A 12,899-nucleotide genomic window follows, 5' to 3' on the forward strand; every position below is an offset into this window, starting at 1 on the left:
AAGTAAACCTTTACAGAAAGACCTCAAACAAAATCAAAATATTTGGTCCTCCTTTTCTAGAAAGAAACAGTCTTTTCATTACTTTTTTTTTTGTTACAACCATTTTACTTTTGTGTGGAACTGAATGTTATGCTTTATAGGAACCCGAAGGCATTTTTAAAATGTTGATGTTTTATTTGCTCATCAAAACCTAACTATCAGTTTCCTACTCCATTTAGATAATAGTTTGTGAAAGATGATTCCATTCATTATGAAACACCTGAACTGGGATCTCCAGACCTTGGCTGTGTTCCTCCCTATTATGTGTTCTGTGTTCCAGACCTATTATGGGCTAGGCTATTCTGGGAAGCTAAGCACTCAGCCACCTAACATGTATTTAATCACTTATAACCCTTGTGTGATTTACTGTGTAAATATGTAAATATCCATATACACAACAGTTTAAAATCCTCTCACGTCTGCAGTGCAGCTATATCAACATACATCCATTACATTAATAAGATCCATATTACAACATTACACTATAAATATTCTTCTTATCTCAAGCCAAGGTTTGGATGTTATGCCCATTCTATTACTGAGGAGGCTGCTTCTGACTTGTCTTTTTAATTTGTTCATTTCATAAAGATCTCATAAAGGTAATGTCAACACACAGGGTTCATGGGTAATGAACGTACTCTATATTGTCACTGGAGGGGGTTGTGCAAAGAATGAACACAATTTTAAGTGGGAAATCTTGTTGAAGCAATTATGAACATACATAGTTTGCCATTTGTACTGCTACAATAGCTATTTGCAAGTACCTGCATGTAACAAGGCTTCAAAAACAGTGGTTGGCTTGCAGTAAACAACCAACAAATTCACAGACATGTGTGTCTGTTGTTGAGACAAGCTTAAACTTTGTTGAGTTTTTTTTTTCTTTTCCCACAGTATCTAAAGTAGATGAATGCCATCCCATCCTACCAAAAAGATTTTGCACAAGATTTCCATTTATTTATCTGGAAATATTTTAATTTATTAGACATATTATTCAATGCACAAAGCATAGAAAGACAGTACAGCCACAGCATTCATTTTAGTGTCAACAAACTAAAAATCAAGATCTATTGCTTACAATAAAGCAGAAGTTGCCATATGCCTGCACTGTAAACAAATTATATATGGCATTGACAAATATCTCGCCTACAACCATAATTCTGAAATACATGATTATCTGTGTTACAGGGCAAACAGGGATAGTCAATACCATCAGCCAAGTCCCAATATTTGAATGCTGTATCTTACACAAATCCTAACAATAACACTTTAGTCAAAGCAATTGCTGTTATTAGCTAGGGCTAATGAGTTGCCGGGAAGTAGGCCCTACTGTCGTTACAAGGGTCTCTAGCTCATTCAAACACATTGGCTAAAGTTGAGGATGTAACAAACTCTCTTACGTAATTGCTTTGGAAAAATATGACATTAGACTGTGCACTGTAGCCTTTGTGGGTGTTCTTTTCGTCCTTTGATAATACAGGCCTCATATTTGAATTCCAGTTCCGTTCTTCATAATGCGCCTGACATTAGCAAAGATGTGGGTGGAAAGCATTCATGGAACTCCAGAATCTCCAGAAAAACACACCCAGTCCGTCTTCCTGGATTTAGGGGGAAACAGAGGCTTTCAGAATTTGTGATTGTTTATACATTGTTTATACATTATAACTACACATAAAATATATAGTTACATATAGTAAATATTTTAAATTGTTATGAAGCGATGTTAAGGAACATTTCAGAAGAATTTTCTCTGAGCACCTCCTCAGTGTTGTTTTTACAAGGCACCACACGTACCTTCTGAAAATCTTTTGCGTTAAAACAATTTTCTGAAAGAATTATTTATTCTTAACCTGGGTGTCTGTTTTGCAGTGGCTGTTTTACATTAATTATTCAGCTGCCCATTGATGTGGAATATTTTATGCACCTATCTATGTACAAGGTGGTGCAGGGCCACAGTGAGGAATTATTCAGTACACAGGATGAAGGTGAAGGTCTCTAGGGGATTTTGTGGATTACAAGCGAGATGCATAATCCGTACAAACAACACTGCCCATCACAGGACCGAAGTCCCCCCGTCACCCTTATTGTCCTTACTATTCTTTTCTGCATCCCTCATTTTTCTACTTTGACTTGATTGCTCTTTATGGGGTCATGCATTATTTTACAGTTTTTCCATAAATTGGCTCAGTTGGGTTTTATCCTATTTCTCTGTTCCCTCTGGAATAAAAAAAATATATATATAAGCGACGTGCGGAAAACTGTATAGGGTACTAGACAAAATAAAGGTTGACTGATTGACAGAAGCAGAAGGCATTAGACCAATGCAAAGATAATAGCAGAGAGGGAATTAGCTCTGTATGTGACACTTCACAAAATAAAAAAAGGTCTGTCTTAGACCAGAATTCATGCTATGGTCTGGAATGTGTGTTCATTCCATTTTTGTCTTCAAACTGGAATTCTCCTTAAAGCAACTCTTAAAAGTTTGGGTTGGTTGAAGGTTCTTGCTTGTCTCAGTAACTTACCGCATTGGGAGTCTGTTAGACTTCAGCTTGTCCGGAGGGAGAGGGCTGTCGAATGTCTTACGCGCAAGAGAAGCCTCTGGCGTGACCTCCCTAACACCTTTCGCCTCTTCGGAGCCAGAGACGCGGCGGTATTCGGCGCCTTTACCTCAGCTACAGATGTAAACAGACAGCGCATGTATATTTCACATCCGTTCTTCCAGGCGCCTTGCCCTCGCGGTTTTTAATATTTCAAAACAAGACATTAGACGGGAGGCTGGATCTGAATCGCTTCCGCCTCTGAACGTCAGTTTCGGTTCTCTTCTCGCCCCTTCTGCTCCGGCCTGCTCCCGCTGCTCTCCCCTCGGCTTGTTATTCAGGGTACGCACGCACATCAAACCCAGCGCAAAGTTTGACTTGTTCGAGGAGCCTCGGAGCCGAGAGGGAGATAATTTCATGGCTGAGGAGCTCATTATTTCACCTTGAAGTCTGCTGGAATAGGAAAGAATAGCTCGGTAATTGAATGCAATCAAGAGTAGAGGCATTTGTTATTGTAGAAGTCCAAAATGCAACAATTGTTGTACGTCTTCATTGTAGCCTGTCTATTTCTGACTGTACTGAGAACATTTTATGAATCTTTTTGTTGAGCAATCAGCGTGGAATATGACTCCTTGGACAAATCGGAATTGATTTTTTTTCTCCTGTTGCGATGTTCTTTCATCGCTCAAGGCTGCAGAACTCAGCCCTCCCCACCCTGATGGAGGGAAGTGGTGGAACAGGTGCATCCGCACACCCAAGTCCTCCTGTTTGCTCATTCTAAGCTTCTTGTGCACCTCCTTTTCGCTGTTCTGTTCAAGGATACACAGGTGTGTGTGTCTCTAGGTTCAAGGGATAAGAATCTTCTTATCAGACTTTGCCAGGTTGTATAGTCTGCTATACTGCCATGAAAGTAAGTGGTACCCCCGTGCTACTTGTTTTGTTTTTGGCACATTTTGCATTTTGAATTACATGGATATTCCATCATCAGATAAGTCATAGTGTACATTAAAGATTATGTGCTAGCACAAGAAGTTGATTTTCCATATTCTAGTCAATGAAAAAGCATCAGACATTTATTTCCTCATGGGAAAAAAATAAGTGCTCCTGAGCTTCAGTAATTGTTAAAAGGTTTTAACAGTTACTGAAGCTCAGGGGGACTTACTTTTTTGCTAAAGCAGGTCCTTCAGCAGCAATAGCTTTAACTAAATGTTTTCAGTGTTAAGTGCTAGGACTAATGTGACTATCAAATTTCCTTTTCATTCAAAATGTCAAAATGTGCCAAAATCAAGAGATTACTGGCGGGGGGGGGGGGGGGGGTGTCACTGAAATGAGTCATTAGTGCTCAGCACAAATTGCATTTGGGATGGATGTCTTTATTTTTAACAATCCCATCCCAGAAGGGCATAATTTGGGGCTTCACAGTCTTTCGGGGCTTCATACGTTGATCTGATGGCACATTCCGGCTTGCTGTTGTTCTGTGTGGGGTATGTGCTGCCCTCCACTGACATTAGCCCTGCTACAGAAGAGGCTAGCATTTGAACATGCAGCCAGTCAACATCATGCTAGACATAGTCAACGCACGTCAATCATCAATGGGCGTAACAGCTAATATAACCACAGAACAAACACAGTTTCCCCAAATGTCAACATACCTTGTGTCAGAAGAAGAATACGTACAACCAAAGCAACAAAAGTACCTCAGGCAACTCAAAACAGAAGTGGTTTGATCAGACTGACTAGCTTTTTTCCTCTTGCAAAGATTTGACTTGTGGTTGTGGAGTCGTGTGGGGACCAGCCGATTGTTATTACCACGCAGCGAGGGAGGTCTCTGCTGGCTCTAACCCACTTTTATTACTGGAAACATCAGGCTGGCTGTTCCGCAAGGGGATTTAATATTGTTTCCCTCCCACATTTGGAGGAAGCCAGGGTTCAGTGTGCCTCTGATGCAGGAGGGGTGGGGGAGATCTGCTACTGAGTTACTCTCTGGCCTGTGTATGGGCATCTCTGCACACTGACTATCTCTATATCTCCTTCCTCTCTATCATCCCTTTTCCCATCTTCAGAAAGGGGACTATAAATTAATTTCTGTCATTTAAAAAAAAAGCTAAAAAAGTCTTCCCGTCCTCTTTCCCATCATCCCTCTTATCCTCCTTCCCTTCTCTCATTCTTTCTGTCACCATGCTCCCCCTCTTTCCCATCCCCTTTTCTCTCTACTCTCCCCCCACTGTATTTCCTCACCCTTCCTCATACATTCTCAAATTCTCTCCCTTACGTTCACACACTCTCTGTCTTTCTCTCTCCCTCGCTCTCCCTCTCTCCTTCTTTTTCTCTCCTTGACTTTTACCCTTTCTAATTCTTCCTCCCTCCCTCCCCTCCTTTCACCATCTTATTCTTCCTCTCTCCCTCACACTCACCCTCTCTCCTTTCTCTCTCCCTCACTTTTATACTCTCCTTCTTTCTCTCTCCCTCACACTCACCCTCTCTCCTTCTTTCTCTTTCCCCCATTCTCCCTCTCTCCTTTCTCTCTCCTTGACTTTCACCCTTTCTCATTCTTCCTCTCTCCCTCCCTTTTCACCATCTCGTTTTCTTCTCTCTCTCTCTCCCTCGCACCCCCCACCCCCCACCCCCTTGTCCTTCTGTCTTGCAGGAGCTGCTGTTCAGCGTCTGCGCCCTGAACGTCATCTCCACCATCGTGTGCGCCCTGGCCACCGCCATGTGCTGCATGCAGATGGTGTCTGCCGACATCCTGCAGATGGTGAGTGAGCGCGAGCGTCTCTCCCAGGGCCCTTGTGCACCGAGCGCGCTCGCAGGCGACCTGCGGCAGCTGCGGGGCTTGTTCATTACCAAACAGCACGGCTGTGACTTACCTGACGACGGCGATGGTGAGGACGCCGACTACAATGACCATGATGGCGATGGTGAAAATGATGAATAGTAGCACTTTTATTATTTTTATTTTATTATATTCTTTTATATATCGCACTTCAAAGAGCTCGTCTAAAAGCACTTCAAAAGATTAAAAAGAAGACCCCAGAAAGGTGGCACAGATTCACCTTGTATGAAAGATTCATTGTAATTTGCTGATAAATGTATCCGCGGTTACAATAGTTTGAATGACAGCCGGCAGCTACAAAGGTTGTATTTTCTCAAAGGTCTCACTGATACTTTCAACTTGGGTACAGAAGGTTCCCTTGCTCTCGACTCGAAGCGACTGAGGGGCTGGGAAATAGACGGGGAGAATAAATAATGCAAGGAGTTTTTCCTCCCTTCCCTGTTTGTGGAGAGGCGTATCTTTAAAATGAGCCCTTCCGCGCCGCTGAGGGCGAGATGATCTCCGTGCCGGAACCGCTGAAGAGAGAACGCTTTACGAAAGTGCCGGGGCGCTGGTAGCGCCGCCCGCTCTCCGCGCCCTTCCCTTCCTCCGCGCTTCGCGCCGCCGAGCCTGACCCGGACTCCGAGCTTCATTAGCCCCCCGCGCAATCACCATAAAAACAAAAACCGGCGCTCAGCGCTAGTAAACAGCGAGGCCTTTTTTTTTTTTAAACGCCTCTGACTTTTGACTGGACGGTAAATGAGAGGCCCTGGCGGAGCGGGGGGCGGGCTAACCCATAACGCCGCGTGCGAGCGCGCTTTAGAGGTTTTTTTTTTTACGGCCCGCGCTGCAAATTGCACCTCGCCCTCGAACGGGCCCGGATGCCGGTGATTGATTGGACGGGGACGATATTAGCGCGGATGGGTCCCGCTGCAGCCGGCCGCGAGCGGGAGGGGATTAGTCTCAGCTCAGGGCGCGGGGCGCCGGTGCGCGTAATCGCTAGCCATTCCCGCCGCACGGTCGCCGCGCAGAGACGGTGGCGAAGAGCGCGCCGGAGGCTGAAGGGCAGCGCTTTGTATTCGCTTTTGCACCTGGTTTGTTTTTTTTAAATTTTATTTTATATTTGGTCTCTATTTACTTTATGACCGGGAATAAAGTGCTATTCTTTTGGTTCTGGGGGGGTAATCAACTTTAACAATCCAGTTTTCGTAAAGTTTAATTTGACATTAAATCCCCCCCTGACTTTGCTGTCGTCTCTTAATTATTGAAGCGCCATCTGTCTGGGGCGTGGCTTGACTGTGTGTAAGAATATAGACACAAAAACGCATTCGACAAAATTGAAGTAAACAAGTGAAACCAGGAACACGAAAAATAGGTGTCAATGGGACTAAATTTCCTTTATATCGGACAGGTACATGTTATTGAATTATGACCAGTAGTTTGGCTCGTTGGTAGGCAGAGAATTCCAGGCACACTACTGTTTTTGAAACCAAAATTAGGAGAGATCAAACATGTCTCTCTGTCCCTATGAGATCAGAGGTAAAAGGTCGGGTGAATGATGATGGACATTTGTAAAGAAATGTATGAATTCTGCCAGAACTCCCACTTTAATTCAATAAAATTAAGTCTGCAAGAAAAAAAAGAGAAAGAAAAAAAAAGAATGGACCCTGTCCTTGTGCCCTCTCTCTCTCTCTTTTCACTCTCTCTCTCTCATTCTCTATCTTTCTTTCTCTTTATTTTTTTCTCTCTGATGACGTTTGGTGATGAATAGTCTTCCTTCCCCTTTCCATCCATGTAGCAGATTTCAGACACAACAAATCTCATCCTTCGAGAATTTGACCCAGATGATTCACAGTGGTACAGCGTTCCTTTGTCCAAGCCCCCAAAAATAAATGTGACTGAGAAAATGGGGTTTGCTGTTGTCTGTCTTCCTCCTACTATGTTTTTTAGCACTGTGTTTTTTTTATTTATTTCATGTTTCTGCAATGTGTCTGCCTTGTGTTTTCACCATAACTCCAGTTATATCAATATTTCCTGTATCGTAACCTATTCTTATGACATGGAAACTGGGGAAGTGATAATGGAGACGTGCATATGATTGATAAGAATGCTTGTTTGTTAAATTTCTGTTTTTTTAGTTCACTTTTCATTAATACATGAATGACATTAATAGTCTGATCACAAATAGACCTCTTAAGTTATCTGTTGCATTAAAAAAATAACTTGACCTTGAGACTAAAATAGAAAGAAAATTTATCTCCTCTTTACTCTTCTTTTCTTGTTTTATTGACAGTTATCTCTCCTCTCTTTCTTTTCAGCTGTATTTCTCCTCTTTGTTGTCCTTTCTCTTTCCATCTACCTTCTGTCTGTCCTTTGACTCATCTCCTCTCTCCTCCCTTTCTGTCGTCTCTCCTCACGCTCTCTTTCTTCGTGTTCCAGTTTATGCCGCACCGGTCGCGCTCCCTGAACGCTGACTGCATGACCCCCCACGGCACCATCCTCCACCAGACCCTCGACTTCGACGAGTTCATCCCGCCCATCCCCCCGCCGCCCTACTACCCCCCGGAGTACACCTGCACCCCAGTGATGGAGACGCAGAGGTGCGCTAGCACCGTCCTGTCGTTCCTTGTCATGTCCCCTAGGACACGCCCCCTGGGAGGGCCCTGACCTGACCCCAGCTGACCCTGCAGCTACAGCACAGGGCGGAGAGCAGTGCTTCTGCCTCGCTGGCTCTTAGATCCCCTGTAGCCCCTGTCAAACTCTGTGGCATGCAGCATGCACCTACATCTTTTATTGCCTATTCCACTTTGCCTAAGATATCCTCAGTGGGATAGACAAAAGAGTGCTTGCGCATGTGTGTGTGTGTGTGTGTGTGAGAGAGAGTGTGTGTGCATATGTGTGCGTGTGTGTGTTTGCATGTATGTATGTATTTGTGTGTCAGTTTGTTTTTGTGCTTGCTTGCTTGCTTACTTGGATGTGTGTGTGTGTACACAAAAGTGTCCCTAGTGGGCGTGCATGCCTGTGGTTGTGTGTGTGTGTGTGTGTGTGTGGCTGTGTGTTTTTCGTGTTTCGCCTGAAACCATTTAATTTATAAAAATGGTGCACTGGTTCCTTGTTCCATATAATAGTGAACCACGATAAAGACGTATGTAAATCCCTATCTTACTCTTTACGGTCAGCCCCTCCCATTATTGACCGTGACTGTCTCTCCCTCAGGGGGCTACACCTAGACTTCCCCCACTCCCCCTTCAGTGCCATCTACGGGGTGCCCATCAACAGTCCCGGGACACTCTACCCATCTGAGTTACCACCCCCTTATGAGTCTGTGGTGGGACAGACTCCTGCCAGCCAGGTGAGCCGTCCATCCCCGTTGCATGAGGGTGACCCTCTCCCTCCTGACATGGTCGTCTCATTTTATATACCCTTGGGTTTTCCGCAGTGAGCTTTCACCTGTTGAGAATTTATTGGAATGGGCAGCGAGTCCAGGAACTGTGAAAATCCATGTTCTCTTTCGGTGTGCTATTTTTGAGCTGTCCACAGCTTCATTTAATCACTGGTAGAACAAAGATAGGGTTTCTGTCTCTCAGGGACCATTTTAAAAGCACTCAAATATGGAGTTGTATGATTGCCTTTGCTATATTTGTTGTGGGTTTTTGCTCATTGCTTCATGGTTGTGCTAGTGAATACAACCCACAAATAAGGTAAATGATCTGGTAAATGGATTGCATTTATATAGCGCTTTTATCCAAAGCGCTTTACAATTGATGCCTCTCATTCACCAGAGCTGTTAGGGGTTAGGTGTCTTGCTCAGGGACACCTTGACACGCCCAGGGCGGGGATCGAACCGGCAACCCTCCGACTGCCAGACAGCCGCTCTTACCTCCTGAGCTATGTCGCCCCTATTATCTCATTTACATGATGTCATCATCCTTATTGTAATTACACTAAACACGTTTCCCACCCAAAGGTCAAATACAGACACGAGACAGACACAGAGGCGGGGAAAGACAGACAGAGGGAGAGCGACAGGAGAGAGACAGGAGCTGTGTGGAAACGTTTGATCTTTTTGTTTTAGTTGTGGGTTAGTGGAGCGAGAGACTAATCCAAAGCTCTCTGTAAATGGACGCCACCTCACATAAAAGCAAACACTGGTGACATTTGCCTCTCGACGTGAAATCCCATTCACTCCAGCTCCCGTTAATCCTCCCGGACACATAATCTTGGAGAGAACATCTTTAATTTCAGACATAAATGAAATATTTGAAAAGGGCAGCCCCCACCTGGAATTGAAAGCGTTTGAATTGAGAGGAAATGTGAGAAGTTACTCTAATGAGTAAACGTGACAGTTTTGGCTGCATTCAAGTCTATGAAACAGGACATTAAATCATATGGTTAAACTCTCTTCATGTTATTACTCCCATTATATATTAATTGCTTAGCAATATAAATATGTAAAATGTTTTTTTTCTCCGTCATGCCCAAAAGACCATCACTAAGACGTGTCTTTTTTAACTGTCATCCAGTTGCATCCACCAATTTGGCCCTTAGATTCTGTAAGTCTAAAGACTTCCTCAGATGTGTTCTCGTCTCGTTCTTGTTTCTGAGAAGTACTGCATCATTTTGGTTCACGCCTTCCTCTCTTGACCTCGCTCTAAAATACTTAGCCTCAGCGTTGATGTCACAGGTATATTTCCAGGAGCCTAGAGCCAGTTTCCAGAGGAGTGCAAAGAGGCTTTTGGAAGACGGATACGATGCCATAAGGATCTTGATCCACATAAAATGCTAACGAAAATTCTGGAATTCGTTTTTTGGGAGAAGGAGGCTTTAATCAATGCGACGCGATAATAATACAATGCATTATAAATGCAATCAATGTGATTACATCTCGATGCGCATTTGAAAGAGCCAAAAGAGAGAAGGGGGGATTATTAATAAATGATACGATCAACTCTTTATGGGAAACAAGCCTTGCAGTGGAGAGGGGGGGGTTTGGGGGGGGGGGGAGGCAATCGTGACAAGGGGACTGATTGAAGTGGGACGGCGCGGTGCCGGAGCGGATCGATACCGCACGCGCTTCCCGATTGGCTCTCGCGGGCAGCTGCAGCCCGCAAATGGACGGGCCATCAGCTGACGAGAGTAACGGCGCCTTTGGGGGGGGGGGGGGATGGGGGCTTTCGCTCGCCCCGCGCCTCATCACCCAGCCGCTCAAAGAGCACCGGCGCGCGGAGAGATAGCGGAGATTATTCTTATTGATTTAATTAATGGCTTTGCTGCTATTGCTCATTTGCTTATTCATCCAAAACAAATTCGTCTTAAGAATTACAAATTGCCGTTTGAAGGGCACCAGAGTGTATTTCTCTGAAAGATGATCCCCACCCCTCCCCTCGGTTATGGCTTTTTAATGTATCTCCTGTGAGGCCTTGGCAGCGTTTCCTTGGGTCGATGCGAGGCTCTGAGAACGGAACGCTGCGGAAGAGGTCGGGCGGACTTAACGCTCCAAACGCTCACCGGGCCGGTCGGGTTTTTGCGAGGCCGGTTCGTGAACGCTTTGCGCTTGCAGCCAGACGCTTTCTCGGCGAGTTTGATTTTATTTCTGAGAAGGGTCCTTTCGGAGGTCAGAGTGGGAACGGGAGTTCTGATGCTCGGCGGTGTGAGGGTTACGGCTGATGCTTGGCTTGACACGCACGCTGGTGAGGCTCCAGCTGGAGGGGGTAACGGAAAGCCTCTGAATCGGGCTCTCTCCAGCAGAACCTTAATCCTCCAGCTCTCATTCAGAGCTTTGAGACTGATGGCAGATTAGTACCTCCACCCTATGGTCTCAGACACAAGGTATATCCTGAGGCTGCATGTCTGCTGTCTGGGCGGAAAAAGCGTAACATTTTTTTTGAGCGGCAGAAAGAGAGATTAACTTGCTCCCTTTGTGTGTGTGTGTGTGTGTGTGTGTTTGTGTGCGTGTGTGTGTGCGCGTACACATGTGGCGTATGTGTGTGTGCGTGTGCATGTGCGTGCGTGCATGTGCGCATGTGGTATGTGTGTGTGTGTGTGTGTGTGTGTGTGTGCGTATATGTATGTGCATTCGTGTGCATGTGGTATGTGTGTGTAAATGTGTGTATGTGTGTGTGTGTGTGTGTGTTTCTGTCGCCCCCTGCAGGTCAACAGCTTGGAGCAGCAGGCTACCGAGTCCAGCCTGTGTGAGAGGAACACTACAGCTGACTTCAGCACACAGGGTAAGAGAGCCCAGACCTGGGTCAAATAACTATTCACTGCATGGAACCCCCTGCAGGGCGAAAGCGTGTGGTCTATTTCTGTCCGTACTCTTCTGTGCTCTACGGTGAATTGTGTAGTAAAAGGGACAGAGCAGGGTTGGCCCATTCTGGACCTGGAGAAGCACACGGTCTGCTGGCTTTCATATGTATCCATTTAAACAGTTCACTCACATCACTTTGTTTCCTGGGTCTGAACTGGTTACTAAATTTAAGTTGAAAAACAAATTCACAGAATCCTGTGGTTCTTCGGGCGCCTCATATAGAACTTGGCTGAGATTCATACTGAATTTGAAAATACTGCCAGTTCATAAATCATACTCTATGTACGCATGATGAATAAGATACTAACACAGCCACGGTCTCTTGAATATGAATACTTTACACATCAGTTTTTATAGTCATGTCTACAGTGATGTACTGTTTCATACCTCTAATAATTTCATATTACTTATTCACATTGATAATGCTTCTGCGATTTCTTGCTTTGTGCTGAGCTTTCATATTGTGTTTCTCTTGTGGTGTCATGCAATATTCCTTGGTTTGTTCAATTATTAATGTGAGTGGTACCCTGTGTATCAGTAGCTGCCTTTTTATTACTGTTTTATATTGCTGTTGCATTTAACAATGGAACCGATGCATTTACACTGTTCCATTCATACAATTTATGTTCTTGTAATATGACACCTCCTAAGAGATCTGGGAAATGAGTATCTTGTGCCTGCAATACAACTGCACAGCGCAAGGAATAGTTTAAACATATAGTGTGGAGATTGTAAACCTCGAATTTTGATTTATAAACGTAGAACGTCAGGTTTTCTGACAATTTCAGCGCACTTGCGATTTACCGTCATATCTGCGCGTGTGAATGTTTTATAACTGGGGCCTCAGGACCAGGGTTGGTCACCTCTGAGTAATAATTAGACCGGTTCCCTCAACTCCCATCTTCGAGCGTGTGCTGGTTTTTAATTTCACCTGAAAACCAGCGACCCAAAGAAAGCCAGGTCCCAAGAAACCAGTCTAGGTGAGCGAACCGTGCAAACGGCCAGCGCGAGTAACCAATTAAATATGGAGTGACGTGAGAAACAGCAGACAACACCGCCCTGCAGGACCATGCTGAGGACCCCTGCACAGGGGCCTGAGTGCCTGCAGGTCATACGCAGACCTGCGCAGAATCTTGAGAAATTTTATGTCTTTAGATGGCAGTAAAAGAAAACATGCTGGCAGATCCCTGAGGATTTTCGAGGAGAT

The 12,899-nt window shown here is 44.7% G+C and overlaps 1 protein-coding gene across 4 annotated transcripts in view; it reads left to right on the forward strand.

The window, feature by feature from the left end:
* LOC135255165 (protein ENTREP2-like) overlaps positions 1 to 12,899 on the forward strand; it is a 129,140-nt gene that overhangs the window by 110,968 nt on the left and 5,273 nt on the right. For all 4 annotated transcript variants that reach the window (XM_064335989.1, XM_064335988.1, XM_064335987.1 and 1 more), the window contains 4 exons: positions 5,221 to 5,328; positions 7,825 to 7,985; positions 8,602 to 8,737; positions 11,537 to 11,612. In XM_064335989.1, coding sequence (XP_064192059.1) covers positions 5,221 to 5,328; positions 7,825 to 7,985; positions 8,602 to 8,737; positions 11,537 to 11,612 — 481 coding nt within the window. The remainder of the gene's footprint in view (positions 1 to 5,220; positions 5,329 to 7,824; positions 7,986 to 8,601; positions 8,738 to 11,536; positions 11,613 to 12,899) is intronic.

The sequence above is a fragment of the Anguilla rostrata genome, chromosome 5, assembly GCF_018555375.3.
Source record: "Anguilla rostrata isolate EN2019 chromosome 5, ASM1855537v3, whole genome shotgun sequence".
Classification (NCBI taxonomy): Eukaryota; Metazoa; Chordata; class Actinopteri; order Anguilliformes; family Anguillidae; genus Anguilla; species Anguilla rostrata.